The following is a 26,030-nucleotide window of genomic DNA, read 5'->3' on the forward strand; positions in this document are numbered from 1 at the left end:
ACAATTTTATATTAAATTCTTTTAAATCTGTTTTTTTGGGAATTTCCATTCTGCTATAAACACACTATTTTTCTTATGTAAATATTTATTCGTCTTCCAAATTTCCTTAGATTTTTCCAGTAGCTTTACCCTTCCAGGTAAATTTTGAAATAAATACACCAAATTCATGATTAATCTGAATTTTGTTAAAATTGTAGATTAATTTGGGAGGACTTGACATTCTAATATTTTGTCTTCTCATTTCAATAACATAGGATTTCTCTGGACAGCAAAGAATCCTTCAGAAGTTCAAATAATCATCACAGAGTCATTTTGTTTATTTGAGAAGTTAGCATTTTAATTACATTATGGAGTAAACAAATATATTATTTACTTCACTTACTATATATTAGATACTAGGGATACAAAGATGATGAAGACAGCATCACTGCCACTCAAATAACTCACAGTCCTATAAAGGAAAATGGCTAAAATAATGTGGTTCTAGGAAAACACAAGTATTTACAAGCTTCAGAAATACCATGAGGGAGAGAATATTTAATCCCAGCTGGGATGGGTAGGTTTATGAGGGAATTGAAGTTAAATGATGAATAGGCATTTTCCAGGCAGCCAGGCTATAGAAGAGTATCAACTCAGAGAGGCTATAGCAGATATAAAATCATAGAGGTCTGAAACAATAGGGTGTGGTCAGGGCACCTCAACTGGCTTCATGTTGCTGGAATATAAAGTGAAAGGGTGTACTTTTGAAAGATGAGGCTAGAATAATAAGGGTGGAGGTGGGATGCAAGATTATGAAAGGTCTTTGTATACCACACAGAAGAAATGGGAAATTCATCGTAAAGGCAGAGGGGAGCCAGGGGGAGCTTTTAAGCAGAGGTGTGCTATAGTTGGATTTACATTTTTGATAATTTGGAGGAGTGATTTGAGCAGTAACAAAACTGGAAGCATCAAGTGAATCGGAAGCTAATGCTAATTCATCCTTATATGAATTAAAGGCCTGAATTAAACAAGTGCCAGCAAAGACAAGAGAGGCATCATTTGAAAAATATTTAAGAAGATAAAATACACAGGACTTGACTACATATTTTGGACCAAAAAGAGAGCCATAGGACTCCAGGATGTACCTTGGGCTGGTGTCTTACTTGTCCAGTTTTCATTAGAAAAATGTGTTAATTGCTTAACATATTACGGTATTAATAAGCATCAGTCAGTTTCCAAAACTCTTTGGATAGGTATGTAACTGTTCTGTAAATTGAAGTTATATCACTGTTACAGTCTTCACAAACTCAGTCTTTATGTGTCATTCCATAAATATGTTAGGAAGTCAACCATCTTTTCTGGGGTTGTTCTTCACCTTTTAAGAGGGGAATTGAACTTGATTTTGCATGCATTTCTGCTCTAAAATCATCCTATGCAATTTATTTTCCTTATTTTCTATGTGCTCAGTGTTGTGCTGCGTTCTATAGGTTACAGAAATGGAACCATGACTCCTGTCTCTGACAAACTAGTTTTATTGGAGAAACCAATTCATGGGCCTACTACTGAAAGAAAGTAATGTGTAAGAGCTGATTTGCTTCTGGCACAGGCTATAAATTCGTTCATTCCTTCCTTCTTTCCTTCCGTGTTCTTCAGAAGCTTGCAGTCTGTGGAGAGACGATAGACCAGTAAATATAAATACATAGTATACTAAATGATGATAAGTGTCATGAAGGTCAACAAAGCAGGGAAGAGTATGTGAAGAGGGTTAACTATTTGATGTGGTGTGACAAGAGAAACCCCTCTTAAATGGAATGACATTTGACCAGAGACCTAGAGAGAGAGACACTGGACTATGTGGTCTCTGTAAAGTATGAATGTGGGGCATCAGCTTTCTAGGCAGAGGGAACAAAGGCCCTATGTGGGAGCATGCTTGATTTATTTGAGGAATTGCAAGGAGGCCAGTGTAGCAAAAGCAATGTGAGGGGGAAAGTGAGTCCACTGATGGAGGGAGGGGAAGATGACTCAGGGCATTGTAGTCCATTGTGAGGGCTGTGGCTTTTCCTCTGAGACAGAAAGCCATTGGAGCATTGTAAATGGAAGGCGTGGTATGATTTGACCTAGGTTTAAGGAGCATTGCTCTGTTATGTGAAGATTAGGCTATAAAGAGGCAGGGACAGAAGAAGGGAGACTAATTAGGAGGCAGTTGCAATACTCCTGGCAGGAGATGACCATGGCCTGGACCAGGTAGTAGCAGTAGAACTGGTGAGAAGTGCTGAGATATGATGGCATTTATGATATGTATATTCTGACATATTCCATTTATGTAGATGGGGAAGACTATATGAGATATCTGTGGAAGAAAATCATGAATTAGCTGTGTTACAATTAAATTGGATATGCCAAAAGGCATCTAAGAGGAGGTGTCAAGAAGATAGTTGGATAAATGAGTCGGGTTCAGAAACAGGGACCAGCCCGAAGATAGATGGTATTTAAAAGCCATTAAGTTGCTTGCCATGGCTAAATTAAAGAAGAAATGACTAAGTTGGTTAGAGATGACTGACATTTAGGGCACCTCAGGGTCTAGAGGTCGAGATAAGGAGAAACCAACAAAAGGGACTGAGAAGAGGCAACCAGGGCTGGGAGCAGAAAGCCTGGAGAATGAGGTCTGAGAGGCCAAGGAATACACTGCTTTGAGGAGCTGAGGGTGATCGGTGGTGACCTAGGAGAACTGAGAATCGGCCATCAAGTGATGCAGGAGATAGAAATGGTCATTCCACTAGTGATTTTACTAGTCCTAAATATTTTTCACTGCAAGATTTAGTTAGTTCCAAGTGTTTTCACTGTAAGATCAACTATGAAAGTCGTTCAGGCTAATGTCCATAAGTTGGTCATTTCTAATAGCAAACAGTTACCGCTTAGGGTCGGTATGAATTTTTATTACCAGCGGCAACCTTCATTTTGGATAACGGGCAAGTCTTTTAGAGCGTTTTCTTCCCTTCCTACCCTAGAGTTGCTTGTTCCCTCATTCACACCCCAAAAGACTTAGGAACCGCCTCTTCGGCGCCAAATCCGAGGCTTTTCTTCAACTGAAACCTCTCATTTCTCGCTCACAGTATTTTGCCCTTCCTGTGGCGTTTGGCTTCAGTCTCCCGGCGTGGGATTTTTCCAGCCGGCCGTGTTCTGCGGCACCTCTCGGCGTCGGTCAGAGGCCAGAAGTCGGTCAGCCGCGGCGTCCCTCCCACGCCTGGGAGGAGCCCTTGGGAGGCTTAGCCGCGATATGCGGATGAGGTGGGCGGGCAGTATGCAGATGAGGTGGTTGGGCCGTGCGGGCGAGCGCTATGCAGATGAGTGGGCGGGGCCCGCTCGCGCGGGTGAGGAGCCGCTGCTCCGGCGGCCGCCGGGAACTGGAAGGCGCCCGGCCCTTTCTTTGACTGGAGCGGACCCGCCGGACGCAGCTGCCTCGCCAGCTGGAGCCGGCGTGAGGCGCAGCACGGCGGAGACCCTGTTCGAGGCCGCCAGCCGGCCGCTGCCCGAGCCGCCGGAGCATGGGCAACCACTCGGGGCGGCCCGAGGACCCCGAACCAGGTCTGTGCGGTGGGCGGGAGTCGCGCCGCGCCCCCTCCGCGGCCGGGCGCCCTTCCCCCACCCGCTTTTGGGGCAGCGGCCGCCGCGCTGCCCGCGGGCGCCGAGGGGGCGAGGAAAGGTGAAGTTCCCGGGGTGTGATTCCTGCCTTTGGAATGCGCTGGTGGGGTTGTGAGATTACCTGTGCCTGTTCCGCGACAAGGAAATGCCACTCACTCTAAACACGTCCCTAGGAGCCCGAGTCCGTCCGGACCGGCGCGGCGCGGGAAGGAGCCTGCACCGGGACCCGGAGCGCGCGGGCCGGGCGATGCAGAGGGGTCCCAAGGCGGGCTCCTCCGTACACATTGCAGGGTGGAATCCGGCTTGCCGCCTAGACAGGTTCACATTTGCCGTGTGCAGGCATTTCTTGCAGACTTCCAGGGCATTTGCAACGAAAAGTGTGGCCTGGCCGTCGTTTTCTGGTTCACTGTCTATTTTGCAGTGCATCATTTGCCTGTCACACACTTTCTGGAGTCCCGTGGAAGGTGGTACCCCCCCAGCAGATCTGTTGCTCATCCTCAGACCTAGGGCTCGATTGTCACTCTACCCAAAATAGTCTGTGCTTATTCTGGGTACCCAGAACTTTTCTCCGTTTATCAAATTTTTATCTCAGAAATTAAGCTACCATGGGGGAGAGTCAGCTGGGCTTCAGTTTTCTTCTGGTGGATCTTCCTGCCTTCCATCACAGATTCAGATGCTGATCACCAAGGCGTTGCGTTTAAAAACAAAGCAGAACATTGTTGTTCTGTTTCATGAGCAAATGGAATTTAGTTTCAAAAATTGGCTGATTGGTGACCTACTGCTGGACTCTTGGAGTGGCAGGTGATGCGTATTTCTGTGACACAGAACTCAAATTTTTCAAGGGAGTAATTTTTAAATTTTAATTTTTTAACTTGAATGAGGAAATTGAGGCTTTGAGAAGTGGAGTGACTTGTGTAAGTGACTTTCCCCTTGCACTGAGAGCCTGGCTGCAGTTAAAACCTCAGTCCATTACTCACCTTCCTTCCAGTCCTCTGCTTCCTGTCCTGGCAGCCCAGCCAGACAGACTTAGGCCATATCCTTGGGGCTGGGCCCAGGTGAGTACTCCCTGTCGGTTGTGGTACAACAACCAGGGTAGAAAATTATGCCACACAGGTATATCATGAAGGAAAATTTTTAGATGTGGGGATTCTGCATAAATTACATGGGGTAACTTGCTAAATTACATAGTTTTTCTAAACTTCTTTGGGCTGAATGACCAATATTTGCAAAATAATGCCCTTGCCATAACAGCTCTGTGATAAACTGTTAGGTAAAGGGTGCGTAGCATTTTAAAAACATCTTTCAACTACACAACGACCTCGGTATTGTGAGAATTTCTGTGTACCCTTGCCTTGGTGTCAAAATTGTGAAGAGACTGTCCCCCTTGTTAGAGCTTTTGAGTTATTTGGGTGCTTGTGTTCCAGTTTCCAAGTGACCTTGCTTTTTAAAGTGCTCTAATGCATAGCAGATGAAAAGGATGCTTTTATGCCAGTGACTAATTTTATTCCATTTTTCAGAGTGCATATAATGTCTGAATGGGAACTCAGTCCGATTTGCTACAAGATACCTGATTAGGGTATCTTAGGAAAGACACTAAATGCTAGACTGTTGTTGCCTGAAAGTTTATGTGTAATTTTAACTGGTCTCTTTTTTTTTTTTTTTTTTTTTTTTTATTGAAGGGTAGTTGACACACAGTATTACATTACATTAGTTTCAGGTGTACAACACAGTGATTCAACATTTATATACATGATAACTCTAGGTACCAGCTATCACCATACCAAGTTGTTACAATATTTTGACTATATTCCTTATGCTATACATTACATCCCGGTTACTTATTTATTTTACAATTGGAAGTCTGTTTATATATATATATATATATATATATATATATTTTTTTTGTGAGGGCATCTCTCATATTTATTGATCAAATAGTTGTTAACAACAATAAATTTCTGTATAGGGGGGTCAGTACTCAATGCACAATCATTAATCCACCCCAAGCCTAATTTTCGTCAGTCTCCAATCTTCTGATGCATAACGAACAAGTTCTTACATGGAGTACAAATTCTTACATAGTGAGTAAGTTACATGGTGAACAGTGCAAGGGCAGTCATCACAGAAGCTTTCGGTTTTTTAACTGGTCTCTTAATGCTGTGGTGAAATACTATAGGAAGTATCAGTGATATCTTGCAAATTAGTTTTGTTAAAGATTAACGTGTCTTCAGTCAGCTCTACCATGAGGGCTGGGATGAGGTGGGGCGTCCCACTGGCCGTTGTGGGGTATTGGAGTAGAATCAGATCACATGCTTCAGTGGGTCATCAGAGCAAGAGGCCCAAAGATGAGTGGTAGAGGTAATGGGGAAACAGGCTGGATGAAGCAAGAGCAACACCCAAGTCTACTTTACTACGTTCCTGTATCGTGTCCATTATGTCCTTAGAGATACATACTCTTGAACATAGTTAGGAATGAGAGAAGTTAGAGCGTAACACTGAGAGAGACAAAGTGGGTGCACTGGGCCAGGAAATCTTTAGGCCATGATGCAGATCCAACACTTAGGAGAGGAAAAGGGAGAGGGTTGGGCAGAGAGCCTCAGAGATGCACATCTGGAGAAGGTGTGACCAACTGAGTGGGAGCTCTGGAGCCCATTACCCATTGGATGAGTCCCAGGATGGGCAGACATGGCCAGCCCCTGGTCCTCTTGCTGTGGCCTGTCACTGGGAAGAATGGGCCTTCGCTCAAAAGTCAAGTGGAGTCCTGGGATCCTGGTGGTGGATCAGCAAACAGCTAGAGGAGTCAGCTAACCATGGTCCTTGTAGCTGAACACCTGTTCTTTCCTGAATAGAGATCCAAGTGGCATACCTCACAGCTGACTTCAACAGGACCTCAGTTGCTTAGACAGGGTGGGCCTGTTTAAGGGGTAAATGAGGTAAAATCCCTATCTCAGATTCCCCCAACTCAGGCTTAAAAGGGCTAGAATTGCCCCCATCTCTTCCAGGTGGAAGCACCTTGTCCTCTGTGGGGCACGCCTGAGGCAGAAGGCAGGTTCTCAACTGCTGCTTCTTTTCTAGCCCTGGAATTGGTCACTGTGGCCACTGGATTCCTCTTTTGTGGTTGGGTCTTCTGAGTTGGGTCATTGTGATTTAGGGTATTGCAGGATCAACAAGAGAAATGGATCAAGTAAAAGACATGAAAATGTGCGTGAATGAGGGCAGCCAGAATCAGGACGTGTTGCTGCTCACATCTTTTACATCTTAGAAGGTCCCAGTTAATAGTCCTTCAGTTTCCAACCAGGTTGTCAGTGCCTATGCCCTCAGAGAGGGCTCTGGGCATAGTAGTGCGGGTTGTGCACTGTTCAAATGCATTTGGGTATAAAGGGATGAGTGGGCCTGGTGGGAATGTATCAGTCAGAGGAAGGGACGCCATTTTACAGTTTTGCCTTTTTATATTCACACAAAAGTTCCCAATATGTCAAGGGAGGCGTTAGTAGAAGGTGAGCTGAGAAAGGCTTTCCCCAGTCTCACTACCAGCTGGTATTTGCTTACTATTTACTTTAAATTTGCATGTATGTGTTCTAAACAGTGAACGCAGATGACATGAAACAAAAGTAAAAGCTTCTCCCTATACCCCCTCAGGTCTCACTCTATATTAGTTTTAGTTAAGGCTAAAACTTGTTAAAGACAAATCCCAAAATAGCCTCTTAAGACAATAGGTTGATTTTTCCCCCACGTCACAGTCTAGGTGAGTTGGGGACAGTCCATAGTTGTTACATACTCTGACTGGTGAGCATTCATCTTCAGGGTCTGGCTCCTAAGTTGCGTGGGATCTGCCAGTAGTCAGGAGAAGAGAGAGAACTTGGACGATCGTGCAGGAGCTTTTACAGGTCAGTCCTGGAAGTGGTGCGCCTTCCACCCAAGCCTGCTGGCCAGCCTCAGTCACGCGTCGCTGGGTGTAGAGGGACTTGATGGTGTTGCTGCAGAGTGCCAAGCAGAAGCAAAGGACAGCATGGATGTTGGTGAAACTGTCTATCCAGGCATGATAGCCACTCTCAGCTCCATTTGTGTCAATATTTTATTAACAAAATTCTAATCAGAAAAATGGAAGGACTATGTACTAAACACCCATATGTCCACCATCGAGGCTCTACAACAAACATTTTGCTCCATTTACTTTATTCATATATCTATCCATCTATTCATTCTTTTATCATCTACCAGTCTATCTTATTTTTTGGTGCATTTCTAAGAAATGGTGGCTGTCTATAATTTAATGTAATGTGCTATACCAATAGTGTTTCTTGAGTTATTAGCTCTCAAGGCTATCTACTAATGCTTACCGTGAAAGTTGAGAAATCAAGTGTGTTTTTACGACCCTGTCCCTCTCCTTCTGCATTCCTGTAAGTCACACTTAAATTTTCTAAATCTCTTGTTAGTACAGTAGAATGCTAATGGTGGAATACATATAGTGAGTATACAGCTCACTGTAAAATTCTTTCAACTTTGCTTTATGAAATTTTCATTTAAAAAACTGAAAAAACTCTAAGGAAAACTTCTATTGTTTATTACCTGTATTTTTTGGCTAACCAACCAAATGGGTCCTTGGCTAAGTAAAATAGGATATAATTGTAATTTCTTCTGTCTTTTCCCCAGCATTCTCCACGCCCTTTTCTGGTCTGTCCCTCAACATTTTAACATGGATAGAATGTTCTGTTCCATAATAGTATCATTAAATCTTCTATGCATTATTTATAGATTGATTCTAAAAATTGAAAACCAATCCATGTTTAAGATTTGAGGATCCCATATGTATTGTTTACTGGAGAACCAGGTAGTGTGTTAGGTTTATTAGAGAAGAAAATGTGATCTTACATTAAGTTGTGATCCATGACAATGTTACTTTAAAAGAAAAATGGAAGGATTGTAAGGAGATTGGAAAAGAGTTAGTCCATATATTAAAATTATTTTAAAGTTATCTTAACATGCTTCTATCCTATTTTCAAGCTTCTCTATTTCTTGATTATTGTATATAATTCATTTTCTTCTTGAAGACAGAAAGCACAGTGATTAAGAGTTTGGGTTCTGGAGCCCAGTTCAAATCCCAGATTTGCCACTTTCTAGCTCTTGAGACTTTGGGCAAGTGATTTAAGGTCTTTGAGTCTCAGTTTTTTCATCTAGAAAAAGGGGTATTTGTCATAGGGTTGTCATGGTAATTAATAGGTTGAAACAGATGAAGGCATTAAAACAGACTGACATGTAGGAAGTGCCCAGTGAGCTTTAGTTATTACTATTCTTAACCTGCCGACTTAAAGTTTTATATTTAGGCTTGTTGCCTCTGGTCCTATTTCTCTCTTGGATTATCTCACTACTTACTGGATCCTTTTATTCTTTTTTGCATTCCTTTTGCTTTGGCTGGAGTATTTCCTGTGATCCTCTATGTTGCCAGACTTTTATATAGTCTATCATCTCTATATTCACCTTTTCCTTACAGTTTTCCTATTGACGTTTTAAATTTCTTCAACTGTGTGTTTTGTTTCCAAAATATTTTTCATCCTCTTTTATCTTACTCAGCAGTTTGGAGTTTGGGGTTATGGGGGGAGTGGAATTTGTTGATGTCTTGAGCAAACGAGTTAAAGGCTTCTGTTGTCATTGGATTTAGATTTCAAGGATTCATGTAAGTTTTTATGGTATTCACTAGGAGAAGAATATAGTATGCATTTTTCTCAGATGTGTTTTGTAGAGGAATTTCAGAGTGCAACTAGTGTTCTGAGAGACATACTTTGGAAAATGTGACCTTTTAGTATTTGAAAATATGTATATATATATGTGTGTGTGTGTGTGTGTGTGTACATATATATAAAAGATTAGCAGTGATACATAGTAAAAAAGATAAGATCAAATGTATCTGTTACTATAATAAATATGAATGAGTTCAACTCTCCAGTAAAAAAGAGTCCCTTCCTCTAGGTTAAGACAGAAAACAAAATATATATGCTGCACAAAAGCATATTCAGATGATATTTGATTTTAAAAATTAAGACTCCTAGACTTGTGAATACCAGAAAAACAGTTCTTTAAGCTTTCAAGTTCAGCATCTTGTATTCTATTTATAAGCCCAGTAAAATTTAATAATTACTTTTTAAGTAGATCTTTGATTAATACTCATTCCTGTTAACAAACTTGGCTAATAAATTTAGATATTTTAAATTGTGATTTATTTTAATATGTCTAGGTTCCTATTAGGGTCTAACTGACAAGCTTTTTTAAGTCTTGTAGATTTAATATTTATAAGTGATTCTTATAAATATTATATATGTAAACAAACAATAGTGATTCTTAAGTCCTCTTGCATATTCCAAAACACAAATTCTCTCTTTATATGTGTGTAAACATAGATGCATACTTTAAAATTACTCAGTTTTACATTTTAGATTAGAATCACAAGGCTGATCTGTAACTCTTAACTGGTCCAATTCTCTTAACATTAAACGTATGATTGCAAAATGCACATATTTCTTAATATATAATACTATTACTACTTGCTTAATTAAGTTCTTAAATATTTTCTTTCTTAAAAATACTTTTCTACTTGATTCTGAATCTTTCTAGGGTTAAAAAATTGTTTGTAAAAGTATTTTATTCCAAATCATGTTGGGATTTTATCCCATATAATTTTGAGGGTTACTTTACCAGTTCACTGAGGTTTTTTAACCAGTTGAGGTCACTGGCAGGGACAAGGACAGGATTCTTACCCTTGACTCCAAATATCAACTGGAACCCTTTTGCTATAGTTGGAGCATATTCTTAAGCATATTTGGTTTGAGCATACACAGAAATAATCTACGCATAATAAATTTTCTCAGCCTTTATCTGAGGATATCTATATTTTGCCCTCATCCTTATTCATAGTTTGCCTAGGTATAGAATTCAGGCTCAAAATCTTGGTAATCTCTCTGTAACAGTGACTTCAAACCTTGAAAAGATGGCATCATAATGCCCCAAATACCTTAAACTCAAATTATATTTTACTTAATTCTTATAGCTCCTATTTGGAGGCTGAGCCCTGCATTTGAATGGCTGTATCACCTGGCTAGAGTTTGTACTTCTTTGGCACTTAAAAGATGTAAATATTTTTCCACTTAACTCTGAAGACCTTTGACTTGATAGAACACTACCTGCTTTCCTAGTTTCTGTCTCTTAAGGCAATATCTTTCTTCATAGAAAAACAAAATGTGATTTAATTGTGGATATCGCTCATGGCTTTGTCTGACTTACAAGGTCATTTTACTGAAACAATACTATCAGTTAAAGATACAGACATTACAAAGTGCTCTAAATCAGGCAGGAACCTTCTATAGTGATAAAGGTACCATTCAAGAAGAAAAAATAGCAATTATAAACTTCAGTACACTAACTAACAAAATGCTGGAAGTGACTAAAGCAAAACCTATTAAAAATGCTTGGAAAAACTCAAGTGAAAATGAGATTTATGAGTTGTCTTACACAAATAGTTTTTCTAGATTGTTCATGAAATGGACATGATCTGGTCTTGACCTAGTGTACAGCAGATCATGCCCTTGTGATCTGCACACCAGAAAGAAAGCCTCATCTTAAGGGAGATTTTACGGGTTACTCTGTGATCATTATGCAATAAAACTGTAGATAATGAAAGTTGACATTTTTAAAACAGTCTGTTTGGGAATTTTGACCCAAGTAGGAACTGAAAACTGTAATTATAGAAAAACAATCATAAAATTACAAATAATAAGCAAATGCATTGCTCTTAAAGATTTTGTTATCAAGAATGAAAATAAATAATTACTATACACAGAAATTAGAAAATAAAAAACAGAAGAAATATGGCAAAACAGGAGGGAATTTTTTTAAAGGGCAGAAATTAATAAGGCAAATTTTGACTGGCTATTTCACACTTCGCCTCAGCACCTAGTACACTGCCTGGCACATGGTTACACTTAGTAAATATTTGCTGACTGAATGAACATATATGAATGAACCAAAAGCCCCACTTGACTTGAAAAATCTAAGAGTAGGTTCTTTGTTTAAACAATGAAGTAGATAAAACTGTAGCTAGATTAATTAAGAGAAAAAGAGAACACAAATGCCCAAAATTAGCAATGTAAGAATATATATATATATATAGTCAAAGATGTGGAGATTTTAAAAAATAGACTATAAATAGAAAATTCTGATGAAATAATAAATGAAGCTATTAAAACAATTCACGAAGAAATGGAACACTTGGACAGAAAAGTAATCTTGGAAGACATCACAAAGTAACTTAAGAAAATAGCTCCCAAAATATTCCTGGACCCAGATGGTTTAGTAGGTAAAGTTCTACAAATATGAGAAAACTATGAATTACTGTGCATGTATATGCATCATTTCCCAAAGCTTATTATAGTATTAGGATATAGGTAATGATTTAAGGTATATGCAGATGACTATATTTTCTTCTAATAATTAATTTAAAATGTTTTAAAAATTATAACTAGTACATTGCATCTGTGTTGCTTGGGATGAGATTGGTTTTAAAAAAAGAAATCATATTATTAAGTTTATGCAGAAAAATATTAAATATATAAAAGGAGAGGTAAAGGCAAATATAGCCAAAATTGTGAAGATGATACTTGAATAAAGGAAATTAGAAGAATATTCCAAAGTACATAAAAGATGGAAAGCATTCCAATTTATTTTAATAAAAGTAGTCCTAATACTATGAATGCTACTCCTGATACCAGCATTTCAAAGATAGAGCTAACAGAGAAAGCCAAAGTACATTCTTAATAATGTACATGGGCAAGTCCTAACTTAATCTAACCATATATTTAAAAAATTTATAGCACTGGTAAAAAACTGTTTCATTCCAAGAATGCAGTAATATTATGTAATTTACACTGCCAGTAAGTTGAAAGAAATTTTTTTTTCATTATACAATATGTCAATAATACATTTATTAAAATTGAACATCTACCTCATAAACATTTGATAGAAATGAATGGGGACTTCCTTAAGATAATAAAATGATTTGAAAGCCACATTCACTGTGCTTAACAGGAAACTAAAAACATTGAAGATTTTAACAGGAAACTAAAAACATGAAGGTCAGGAAGAAAGCAGTGGTACTCATACAGGACATTGTTTTCAGATAGACTAGCCAAAGCAGTAAGATTTTAACATTTCTATTAAATTTTTTTTTAAATGAGACAAAATTAGCATTATTTGTAGGTCATGTAAGTCTCATGTTAAAATGGCCAAGATCAAGTGAAAGACTATTAGAACTAGTGAGAATTCAGTAAGGTAAGCGGCTTGGAAATGCATGCTTGCGTGTGTACCCCCCACATGTATAAATATGTGTATATATGCATGTGTGTGTTGTAGATGTATTTATAACAGCTTTATGTTAGCAATAATCAAAACAATTGTTTATTAAACAGTCACATTCATATATGAGCAAAGTGTATAAAATCTGGGGGAGAAAGGAGGAATGTTCCAGGTCTTTGTGATAAACTGTAAACTCAGAGAGTTAAACTCTAGTAATGATGGAATATATGTCCTCTGTGACATGGAGGAATTATCCTTCATATATTATGGGTTTTAAAATCAGAAATAGTCACTGTTTTGTAAAATGCCTTTTGAGCAACGACCCTGATGTTAATGATTTTTCTTTTTAGACATAAAGATTTGATGGATTTGAAAACTTTCACCTTACAATGAAATTTTAAGTCAGGTTTTATTAAGTTCCCCTTTTGGAAATTTTTTTTAACATGAAAGATGAATTAGCAGCCTAAATTTTTATTGGTTCCTTGTTGCCTTATTGTAAAAAAAAAGTGGGTATGTGTGCAAGGTTAGCTCTAAAGTTACTTGTAACTTTAACAGTCTATGAGTTTATGTTTTTAGACTTTTAAACTTTGTAATTCAAAAGTATTTTGTGGATGGAGGAGACTGGGATTTTACCTGTTGAGTATGTTGCTCAAATGTCTATTACATGTGAGATTCTATTTTGTTGAGTGTTTTAAAGAAATTTATGTGGTTCTGATCAGTTGGGACCAGCCTTTGTAATAGTACCATAGAAGCAGCTTGAAAACATCGCAGTGCGTATCTGAATGAAGACTTTGCCATCCTGTGACAGCACGCCTCCCCTGGCATGCCTTTCCCTTGCTGCTCTGCTTTATGAGATGCCAGCGCCCCAGTTTGTCCACCACCAGCCCACTCAGTCTTCGGGGCCTTCTGGCACCCCCTTCACTTGGCCATTGTGTGGCCGTTGGTTTTTTTCCAGATGAGTGACAGCCACTTGTGAACATAGATTTGTCTCACTCGTCTCCATGGCCCCCAGCACTCCTTGGGCCCTAGCAAAAAGGAGGGTCTTAATGAACTGGTGGCAGCTGGCTCTTGTATTTCCAGGGAGTTTTTGAATTCTCAGGGAAAGTGGGCTTGATATTTGAAAATTAATGTGGTTGGCCAAATATTTTAAATGGAGATTAAAGAAAAAAAGCCACTTAATGTTATGAACCTCAGAAAAGCTTGTTTGCAGAGTTTTTCCACATTCCACACCACTGCAAAGATAACCCAGATATCCTGGCCACAGACTCCCTGGGGGCTGGCACAGGGAACTTGCCAACCCCATCTCCTTTCACCCCTGTCAGCGAGGCAGAATGCAGGCCACCATCTCCATGTCCCTCAGCTTTCACAGCTCTTTGTTTTGTCTTACCCAAACTTCTGCCTCTGTGCATTTTTTTTCTAACCCTTGCTTTTTTACTTCAGAAAAATTTGTGTTTTCTTGTTCATTCTGTCATTCCCTTATTTCCAGCTGCTTGCTCCAAACTGAACCTCAGTTGTGGGTAAGGGTTAAGACTGTGAGTTATGATAAACCTAGAAAAGTAAAGTCATGAATTTTGACCTGAAACTATATCCGGTAAAGAACTACTGCCAACAACCTCCATAGCCCTTGAAAATCCCCTTTGTTTCATCTGCCAAAGAATTCATCTCCTTCCTCTAATTGGTCCTGCTTTTCCAAATTAAAAAAAAAAAATCTTGGAAGGTTAAATTATCAGCAGTCTAACCTTCTGATTTATAAACAGATAAAGAGCCTATTCATAGTGGTCATAGAGGCATTATGAAAATTATCTGTTTATAGTGATATTTTGGTCTCTTCTGCTCTCCCCGCAATCTGAGTGCAGTACAATGAGCTAAAGCTGCATGGAATTACATGCTTGCAAACCAGACCACAAATGTGGTAAAACAACCTCTTTATGCAGGTTAGCGAAGCAGGAGGAGGTATGTGTTTCTGTATAGTCTTTGTTTTTCTGTGTCTGTGGTTCTGTGAGAGTGTGTGCGTCTGTCCCTCACAACTTCTCTGACATCCTAACCTGTGGCATTCTGCTTTTGTGCTTTATTCCTTGGTTGGAATTCCCAGTCAGTAATTGTAGGTGATTAAGAAAGAAGAAAAGAATGAAAATCAAGATAACAGTAATTAGAGTAATGATTACATTTTAATGTAAACTGTACATTGAAGTGACCTTCTCTTTATAATAAATTCTGGTATCAGATGGAGCCTTATGCTAACCATCAAGGATACAAACATCTCCTTTCCATTGACTGTTTTCCTCTTACTCGGGTCATCACTATCATTGTCAATCTGTTGTCAGCCTTGACTCTGGCGGTGCACTGGGGGCTTCGCAATGACTGATCAGACCCTGCTGTGATCACATGCTTGTTAGTGTTCTGGACTTCCCTGTCTTATCATCCCTTCCCTCTGATCTGTTCCTATGTGCCTGTAAACTGGAAACTGAAGCTGCCAGAACTGTGTCTGAGCCAGAAGTGCTTCTCCTAATCATAAGGGTATGAAGTTTAGGACACAGACACTTTTAGCTTCTCTAGAGACCTCTTCCAGTTACTGACACTGTCTCAGGTAGCTGAATATTTCAGGCTGCACGGGTAACCCTGTTAGATAAGCCCTGTTGCACGTGTGCGTGCCCACACGCCATTGCTCGCCTCAGCCCTGCTTGTGCCCTGTGGTCCACACCACGCTCCTTGGCTTTCCCCTCTCCATCCTTGCCCCTCTCAGGGCTTTACAGCCGACTTCTCCCTAGGTGACAAAGGCCTCTTGGCCAGGATAGTCCCCGTTACCCCCTGCCCTTACACCCATTGCAGGTCAGTCATTGCCTATTTTTACTCTCAAAAGTGCCACCATGTGCAAGGTAAATTGTATCTTTGTCCTCGTCCTCTACTTCTCAGCCCTTCTCAGCTCAAAAGTCACCTCCCCAGATAGACTTTTTTCCCATCAGGTTGGCTCCCCTGGTGCCCCCACCCCATTAAGATCTTTTGTGTCCTGTGGCTGCTGAATAGACTCCAGGGCTTGGTGGGGCCTGAGCCAGGGTTTGTGAGAAGTAGAAAAATTTAGGCTTTTAGAGTATAGGGCCAGACTGGAAGGGAATGAGAGGCGAGGTGCTGTGTGCTGGGAGGGTCTGGAGGGAGGGATGTGTATGGAGGGTGGGAGGAGAGGGAGGACAGAAGGTGGGGAGCGCTGTGGACGTGGGCTTATAGGAAGGCGTACTGATGTGATTGTGTGCCTTTGAGAAGTTCCCACCCACTCTACACTCCCAGGCTGTAATGGTCAGGTCTGAGGGTCTCAGAAATGAGACGGTGAGAGTGATGACCCTTGAAAGGGACCAATACAGGGAGACACTTCTGGGAAGGCTTGATTATAAACGGATCACACAAGATAATCAAACTCCATTTTCTCTGGGTGATGTTAGACAAAACCCTGGATCCAGAGGCAGATGGTCAAGGTTCATTTTTCCTTTTTTGACCTTGATGGATTTTCGTGTTGGTAAAAGGGCTTGAGCTAGATCTGTGCTATCATTTCTGCCTTTTAGAAGCATGTGATTGCATCTTATGCTTTGGAGAGGCCAGACTAGAAAGCATTTTGAATATCTACAGAGTACTGTTTTTTTTCCAATTGCAGGCCAGAAAGGAAAACTTCCAAATAAGGATGCATGAGCTACTTTGGGAAACAAAGGGAAACAATAACTAAAATACAAGTCCAGCCTTTGCCCTGGCATGAAAAGAATGCAGACTGTTAACTGACCCAAAGGTTTGTGTTTTATTTCATGTTTAGGTGAAATGGTCAAATTTGACCATTATTCCCAAAGAAGTTTCTCTTCAGTCTTCTAAGATAATTGAATGATTATATTATCATGGAGAGCACAGTGGTCGCCTTTTTCTGTAAAATTGCCATGCTTAATCATGTACATCCCAGAAACAGTGCCTGGAAGCTAAGTTTAGAAGAATTAACCTAGGCTCACAAATGACAGGGCAGACATTCAGTGCCTGTATGTCACCAGCACTGCTGGTCACAGTTCAGCAGCTAGACATACAAGGAGGGTTCTGTGATCATGGTCATTTGGTTCATCGGACAGTGGGCAGACCGCCCCTCAGTCTGTAACTGTCAGGATTATACCCAAGGGTGAGAAATGTTTCACAGAGAGGTGAATGAACAAAGCCCGAGTGCAGAATTGGCATGTATACCCATTATGTCTCTGTTAAACTGTAGTTGAGGAGATGCAAATTGGCAAACATCATGTGTCTTGGGGGCATCTTAAAGCTCTGTGAGTAAGAATGTTTTGACTGGGCCTGAGCAGCCCACGCAACAGACGTCCCCTACCACTCCCTTCCGTTCCTTTCTTGGCCTTCACACACTGTTATTTACCTGTCTGGTAAATAGGCTCTGTAGGCTGTTGAATTTTTTACTTCTGATTAAAAAATAATGGTAATAATGAGACTAATTAAAACTAAATAAGACTGAATTACAGGTTACTTTAAGGTAGGTTAAATAATAAAGTTAATATACTTCATTTATGTAACGGGGTTGTAATGGATGAGTTACTGGTTACTTCCCAGGGAAGTAGGCCTTGAGACAGATTTGTGTGCAGAAAGTTTATGTGGGATGCCGAGGGAAGCAGCACCTTTGCAGGAAGGGTGGGTGGTGAGGGTAGTGAGACCAGGCAGAAGCTGAATGTGATGCAGTCCCAGCAGGGGCAGCCAGTCTCCAGGAGTGCTCAAGCCAGGGCGGCCCTCCAGAGGTGCTCCAGACTGAGACCGGGAGGTCAGACCCCCATCCCTCACCCCCGGCAGCCACAGGAGGGTTTCAGGGTAGAATGTGTGTCCTTGTTTTTTCCTGCAGTCTTTCATTTCCTTTATGAGTTCTTCCCTTAAGGGGGCATGCTGATATCCTGGAAGCAAATAGACATTCAACCCAGGATTTTCTAACCCCGAAAGTTCACTCTCAGGAAGTTGGCTCCATGGCTGACAACAGGTTCTGCCCGCACACAGACCGACTGACTCAGGAGGTCAGCACCGGGCCTGACTCACGCTCTTTCACGCCGTGCTGCCGCTCTCATCAGGGCTTGTTTCCCTGGGACATCTGGGTGGGACCTCACAGCCACCTCCTTTGTGCCTGTGGCCAGGTCAGTGCTTGCCCTAAAGAGTAGAGGCTGGGAGGTGAGGCCAGGTGATGTTGTGATAGACTAAAAAATGTGTATGGTCCCAGGTTCCTGGCACAGAGCTTCTGAAACCCTTGGAATCTGAGTGAGTAGGGGTGAGAGGAGCACCTTTTCTTATTCATAATAAGTCCCTTTCAACCATACTGAGTTTAGGCCCTGAGGTGACTCCTGGAGGGTGGAAGCTGGTTGCCCGAGGAACCAACCCTGTGATGGGGGCTGGAACCTCGTCCCCATCCCTCCCCTGCCGGCCTCTGGGGACGGGAGAGGGGTTTGGAGAATTTAGCCACCAGTGGCCAGTGATGTAGTCAATCATGCCTACATAACGGAACCTCCATAAAAATCCAAAACAGTGGGATTTTGAGAGCTTCTGGGTTGCCAAACACAGGGAGGGGCTGGGAGGGTGATGCTCCCTGGGGAAGCTCCATGCGCCCCTCCTACCCTGCCCCAGGCATCTCTTCACCTGGCTGTTTCCAAATTGTATCCTTTGTAATAAATCAGTAATCTAGTGAGTAGACTGTTTCCTGAGGTCTGTGAGGTGTTACAAGCAAATTATCAAACCTGAGGTGGGGGTTGTGGGAGTCCCCAGCTTTCAGCTGGCTGGTCTGAAGCAGCATGAGTGACAACCTGGGACTTGCGACGCAAAGCAGGGGCAGTCTTGTGGGTCTGAGCCCTTAACCTGAGTGCCCTGTGTTGACTCCAGGTAATTGGCATCACAACTGAATTATAGGACACCTCGAGTTGGAGAACTGCCTGGAGTTGGGCGCCCCGCACGTTTGGCGTCTGTGGTTGGTGTGAGTCCACTTCAGAAACCGAGTTTGTTTTTTTCTGCTTCTTGAAGGCCTTGAGCCTCCCCTGCCTTCTGCAGCTCAGCGTTGGCAGGAGAGCCCTGGCCAGCTGTCAGTGAAGTGCTTCCCCTGCGAGAAAGTTCCAGCCTGCCTTGTCACTGTGGGCGTGGCCCCTCCAGTCGGGAGCCATGGAAGGTCCAATCTTCCCTCCAACACCCTTATCAGACCATCAGAACCCCTCACCTCCACCTCTAGTCGGAGAACATCTGCTCTAAGTCAGCCCTGTGCTTAGAATTCAGACATTTGGATGTGTCTAGGTGCGAATCCCTCTTCACTCATTTTGCCTGGCAAGCAGTGACCCCTGTTAAGCCTTTGAACTCTTTCCTTTACCTCTGGTTAATTTTCAACCATTACTTTCTTCTTACCATCTGGCTTTCTTATTATACTTACGTTGGCTCTTCCTGATTGTCCCCCACATCTCTTAATTTTTAAAAAATTGTATTCATCTCATTGTCTTTTTCTCTCAGAATTCTGAGTGAATTCCCTTAGTTGGTCTTACAATTTGTTGACTGGATTTTCTGTCATGTTCAGTATTGCTGGTCATCAGTATTTTGCACATGAAATCAATTTTTCCAGGTGTTGAGTTTTCCCTTTTAATGAAGGTATTTTCCTTTCAAATCTTCTTGGAAGTACATGGATAGGAGACTTTCTGAGGATCTGTTTACCACACTGGCCTTGCTGCATGAATCTGGGAACCAGGACTGATTTGCTGCCAGTGGGTTCATGCTGCTCCTGGCTTCGGTCACCCACCTCTGTCCCACCAGTCTTCTGAAAAAAAAAACCACTGTGGCACCTTTTACAGGTACCGCGGCTTCTCTCAGCACTGTCCAGCTCTGGTCCTTGTACAGGAATGTTCTCTGGCCTCTGCAGGACCCGGGTTGGAGGGCAGATTGGGTGCACCTGAAGGATGGACTACAGGGCAGCGTTCTACAGCCTTTAAACTTCCTCGTTTGCATCATGGCAAGGGATTGGAATCCAGGGGTGAATTAGATGACACAGAAAACAGGCACACAGAATATGGCACATCACATAGAGAATGTTCCTTTAACAAACTCAGCCTGATTTAAATTATATTTGGACCCCTTGGGTTATGTAAATGCATAAATTCCTCAGTGTAATAGCTTTTTCTTAATATTTAACAGCATGGGCTCTGGAGCCAGAATTCCTGCATTTGCTGTTTCCCTCCTCTGTAAACTGGGAATAATAGGGTTTTATTAAAGGAGTTCTCAAGGACAATGTAATGTTCTTAGAACTATGCCTAGAGAGTAATAAGTTCTCAAAAAATGTTAATAAATGTTAACAAATGAACAGTAAAAGTTAACATCTCAATAAATATTCATACCTCCTCCTTCCTCTTCTTTTCTGTCATTTTAGTTTTTTTCCTTGAGGTGGGTAACTTCTCACTTACCACCAAATGTTGACAGTGTTTGGTTTCCCTGCCTCCCTGTCCCACTCTGCTCCTTCCTCCAGTTCCGCCCCAAGGTCCTTCTGGTGTAGCTGGGAAGTGTATTAGTTTCCTATTGCTGCTGTAACAAATTATCACAAATTTATGGTCTTAAAACAATACAAATTAATTTTCTTACGGTGCAGGAGGTTTGGAGCCTCACATCAAGGTGTTAGGGCTGCCTTCCTCCTGGAGCCTTCAGGGAAAGTTCATTTCCTGCTTTTTCAAGTTCTAAAGGCCGCCTGCGTTCTTCCTGCATCTCCAGAGTTCACCTCTCCAACCTCCAGATCTATCATCATGTCTCCTTTTTCTGCCTTTGACCCTCCTGCCTCCCTTTTTAAGACCCTTGTGATTACATTGAGCCCGCCAGACATTCCAGAATCATCTCAGATAAGATCCTTAATTTAATCACATCTGCAACGTGTCTTTGCCCTGTAACATTTTCCAGAGGTTCCAGAAATTAGGATGAGGACATCTTATGGGGGGCGTTATTCAGTTGACCACAGGAGGCATGTCTTAAAACCCATCCCACACTTGCGCCTTAAGCAAAGAGACGTGGAGCCCAGGCCAGGAAGCAGTGTTCTTCCTGGGGACCCTGGGAAAGGCTTCACAGAGGAGGGACATTCAAGTCCAGTCCTGAAGGATGACAAGGCCTTTGCTAGGGGTGTGTGTGTGGGGTGCTTTTGGGCAGAGAAAAAAGCACATGTTATGAAAGAACCCAGCAGTTTTGAGGGCAAGGTAGACCTAGGATGTGGCCAGATTGCTAAGAAGGGGTGGTCGGCAAAGAAATGTGTAGGTTAGGTTAGAATAGAGTGTGCTGTGATAATGGCTTTGGAGTGTATCCTGTGAAGAGAGGGGAACCAGTGGAGCTGTTCTGGTGTGTGTGTGTTTGTTTTTTTAATACAAATGTTTTGTCTGATTATGTAAGTGATCCATGCTCATTTTTTAGAGAATGAGAAAACTAAAGAAATATAACCGGAAAATAAAAATCATTCATAATCCTACCACTCAGAAATAATGACTCTTGAAATTTCTGTGTGGTGTGGTTATGGATCCTTTTATATATTTACACACACATTTTCACACAGTTAAACCATGTTGTACATTCAAATTCATACCTTGACTTCTTTAACAGTGTGTTGTAAGATTTCTTCATATCATTAAATATTCCCAAATATTCTTAACATCTCCATAATATTCTCTTGCATATAGACAGTAGCATAATTTATTTGACCCTTTTGTTGTTGGATCCACTGTTTCTCTCTATTTTAAATAATTCTAATACGTAAGTCTATGTTTAAGTTTCTGAATATATCCTTAGGCTAAATTCTTATGTAGCTATCTAGTTGTTTATAGTGCTTGATATGTATGTATCTGTGTTCTTCCTAAAAGTGTTATAAAATACGTGCAGCTGTGTAGGGCAGTGTTGGTCTCACTGCAACCTACCAGCATTATTATGACCCTAAATAATTCCCCCTGGTTTGATAGATGTAACAATCATTTCATTGATTTAATTTGGCATGTATACATTCATTGGTCATTTTCCCCTATAATTTGTCTATTCCTGTCTCTTCTCAATATTCCATTGGGTTTTAATGTTATTCTTGTTTATTTTTTGGTATAAACACTACCAATCCATTTCTGTTGTATTGTTGCATTTTTTTTTCCTTTCTCTGGTAGTACATTGATTATTACATGTTTTTGAAATATAGGTTTTAATGTTATTCTTGTTTATTTTTTGGTATAAACACTACCAATCCATTTCTGTTGTATTGTTGCATTTTTTTTTCCTTTCTCTGGTAGTACATTGATTATTACATGTTTTTGAAATATAGAAGTCTAAAACTGTTATGATGTAATTAATTTTTCCACTGTGATTTCTTACATTGTTTCTGGGTTTAAAAAGATTTTTCCCACCCAAAGGTCACATGTTTTTGGCTTTCATGTTCCATGGTTTAATATTTATGTCTTTAATCCATTTGGAATGTACTGGTATATGACTTAAGAAAATGTATTTAGACACTTGGCAAATGTTTCAGCATTTATTGAGCAAGATTTCTTTTCTTCACTGATTTGAAGTTGCTATTTTTTATGTTAGATAGTTATATATTCTTGGATATATTTGCTGTACTCTATGTTCTGCTCCATCGATTACATAATTTTAATTGTTTAGCTTTGTAATATTTGAGTATCTGCCAAACCAGATTTTCTTCATTGTAAATTTTTTCTCTATTTTTCCATGGTTATTATTTGAAACAAGGACTTGAGTCACTTTATCTGGTTTTCAAAATAATTCAGTTTGAATTTTGGTGAAATTTCATCACTTTAGGGGAGAATTTGCACATTTTCCAGTATTGAGCCTTCCAATGGGATAAATGTCTTCATTATTTTTTACATTATTTATTAAATTTCTTAACTCTCTATAAAGGGAGAAATAAGTTAAAGGTGATGGATTAAGACTGGATGATTGGGAAATGGTGGTATCACTGAGCAAGAGCTAGAGATGGGGAGAGAGAGAAACCAGGAAAGTCAGGAGAATTTGAGAAGCAACATACCGAGCTCACTTTTAGAAATTTTGAGTTTTAGCCCGGCACATCTGAATGGTTCTGCCGTCTTCCATTGAGCTGCTGTTGATTTGTAGTGGGGGAAGTGGTTGCTGGTCAGTGGAGATGGTCTGTATTTTTCCCTTAAGCCGAATACCTCTGCTCCCTCTCCCCAGGATGCTTCCTTCCCCACAGGAGGAGTGGATGGCAGCAATACAGATTTCTCACCATTCTGCTCACTTGCTGTCATCTCTGCTCCACTGTCTTCGGTCTTTTGGAGTCTTGTCTGAGAATTATCCTCTTAACTGTTCTCTCAGGTGACACTTTTTAAGATTGTGGAATGAGATTGGCTCCTCCCTAATTTTAGCGATGCTCGTGTACTCTTTATTATTTTATTACATATTGTTTATTTCATTGGGTTTGTAGCTTCATCTTTCTGCTCCACTTTCTTTGTCCCCACTCCATTAGCTCTATCAGAACAACCTGTCCTCTGTGCTTTTGCTGGTCTGCCCCCAAGACCCAGCTTCATTGTGATCTCTTCCTTGACCACCTTCCTGACCCTCTGGGACGGGCCCAGTGTCCTGTGCTCCCAAGGCTCCCTGTGCACTGTTCCACTCTGTTTAATGCATTGTGTGGAAACCATCTCCTTATGTGTCCGTTACATACATTCCTACATCAATACCCCATGCCACGGTGCTTGGCACATACAAGATACCTAGGAAAAGTTTGTTATAGGCAATAATCTGAGCTACATTCATGCCAGGATGTAGAGAGGGAGAGATTAAACAGGTGTTTGGAAATCTTATAGCTGGAGAACAGTATTTAGGAATTGTCCACTTGCAGTGACTATTTGAAGCTTTAGAAGTGGGGAGCAGAGAAGGGTGCTAGAAGAGAAGAGCAGTCAGTAGCCCCCCTCCTACCCACTTCTGGTGTACCTGAGGCCAGGAGTCTGGGTATAAGGCCTGATTCCATCTTTTGGCCACTGACTATGGGAGAGTTGATTATCAGCACAGCAAAGGCCAGTGTGTCAGTGTAACATTTCCTTTTCCCCTTCCTGCTTTGAGCCCTTGAAGGGGCCCTGGGTCCTCAGATCCAGGAGCCTGTAGTAGGAAGGAGCAGGCATTTGGGAAGGAGTGCTTCCCCTCTATTTATTCTGAGACATGAGATCACACAGAAAGGCTCCCCATGGCTAGCGGGAGGAGGTCCCGGGTGCCAACCATTCCCTGTGGGGTCTGGAATGAGAGCTTCCACGTCATCTCCTGCATGATTTGCCACTGCCAGGAAGCATTGATATGTTTGGGTGCCAAGGGCCAAAATCGTATTTAGTAAAGAAGAAGCGTGACCCACTTGAAGGGTGATTTAATAACTTGGGACAGGGAGCTCAAGCTCAAGCTGAACATTCAGAACAAGTGTAACTAAATCAAAGAGGCAGAAGAAAGCATTCACCAGAAAAAAGTAATAACTCTCAGAGAGTTGTTATTCCTGATTTGAAACTCCTACTGGATGAAATACAAAGGATTGTTATCCCTACTGAGCACCTAATTCGCTTACTGGAAAGAGTATCTTGTAAAAACAAAGATAGTGAAGTCATGAGGTGAAATAAGTAAGATCCTTGAGGGGACCCATTTAGGATGCCTATAATTGAATGCTAGATTCCTAGAAGGAGAAGAAACAGATGGGGAAGACATAGTCAGTAAAAGGAGAAACCTTTTGAACTGAAGAATATTTTAGACTTTAGATTAAAGGACTCAATGGAATTCTATTAAAAGACAAAATATAATTTCTAGACTGCAGCAAAGATAAAAATCCTACCAGAGAGGAAGGTGGGTCAGTTTTGAAGAGAATTAGGATGGCACTGGAGTGCTCATGTGCTGGAAAGAGAGAGCAGTGTCTGTAGGCACTGGTGGCTGTAAAGAACTGCAAGGGCTCTGTGCCCAGCCGTTCCAGCCTGGTTCTTACTTGCAGGCTACAGAAACTGATTTAGAAAGAAAAATCCATTTTTAAAGGATATTGAGTTTATGGAATTGTCGTAAGGGCTAGGGACTGTGCAGCCATGAACAGTGCCTAAAATATCATGCAGAATTGGCTCAGGCTGAACACTGCTGCTCTGTGTGTGGGCACCAGACTTGCTGGCACTAGAGTCTACAGTGAGGACCTGGCCACTGATTGCCAGGATCATCATCTTGCTGCAGCCACCATAGCTATCAGTGAGCATTTCCTGTCATAGTCCTTGCTTTGCAGCATTAGTTCCTGAGTCTAAGTCTGGGGCAGGTGTAAACAGTGGCAGGTAAACAGTGGCAGTGTGCAGGGGCAGCCCTAACTGCAAGGGGGCCTGAGATGGAAGGTGGACCCTGCCTTCAACCAAGACGAAGAGAGTCAGGGAAGTCCTCAACTGTAGGGAAGAAAGGTTGAAAAGCTAACTAGCCAGAAAGAATGCCAGATACAAATTCTCCTGCCAAGATATCAGGGCAAAAGAAGGATATTTTTAGATGTGAGGGATTTAGGTACCCTACTTGAGCAAATATTCAGATGTCCAGTTAGGTAATAGTAATTGGGTCAGTGGAAATTCTAAACAAGAGGAAGACGAAGAACACAGGCCCGGTGGTAAGCAGTGGGCCTTGCTCCATGAAACATCGCACACATAAATGGAGGCTATTAATGTAGCTGAGTAAGTGTAAAAGTAGGATTCTTGAAAAGGAGGCTCAAACTTTTAGGGAAAAAAATATAGGAAATAGCTCAACTGAAAATTCTAGACCAAGGTAGCAAAACTCAGGATTGTAGGTGGGGGCATTCAAGGCATTCAGATGTACAGTTACTCTAGAATTAATCTCATCTTTGTTGGCAAGGGATTGGGAGCATAGTGATTGAATTTTGTTGAAGTTTTGGCTAAGACTGTTAGGAATGGCCAGTAACCACAAACAGAAAAGAAAAGCATAGCATTCCCAAAGTAACAGGGATTTGAGGATGATAATGAGGAGTAAAAACAAAGCCAAAAAGGAATAAAGAGAAGCAATATCCAGTCAGCAAAGTTGAGGAGAGGAAAAAAGGAGTAACA

At 41.2% G+C, this 26,030-nt stretch overlaps 1 protein-coding gene across 12 annotated transcripts in view; it reads left to right on the forward strand.

Annotated features, from left to right (window-relative positions):
- Positions 1–26,030, forward strand: part of SPECC1 (sperm antigen with calponin homology and coiled-coil domains 1) — a 296,321-nt gene that overhangs the window by 136,323 nt on the left and 133,968 nt on the right. Inside the window, exon 1 of one of the 12 annotated variants that reach the window (XM_057500820.1) lies at positions 3,339–3,564. The exons of the other annotated variants lie outside the window; for them this stretch is intronic. Within the exon in view, the coding sequence (XP_057356803.1) occupies positions 3,525–3,564 (40 nt within the window). The 5' untranslated portion in view covers positions 3,339–3,524. Of the gene's footprint in view, positions 1–3,338; positions 3,565–26,030 lie in introns of those variants that run through there. 12 annotated transcript variants of the gene reach the window in all.

The sequence above is a fragment of the Manis pentadactyla genome, chromosome 4 (assembly GCF_030020395.1).
Source record: "Manis pentadactyla isolate mManPen7 chromosome 4, mManPen7.hap1, whole genome shotgun sequence".
NCBI lineage: Eukaryota > Metazoa > Chordata > Mammalia > Pholidota > Manidae > Manis > Manis pentadactyla.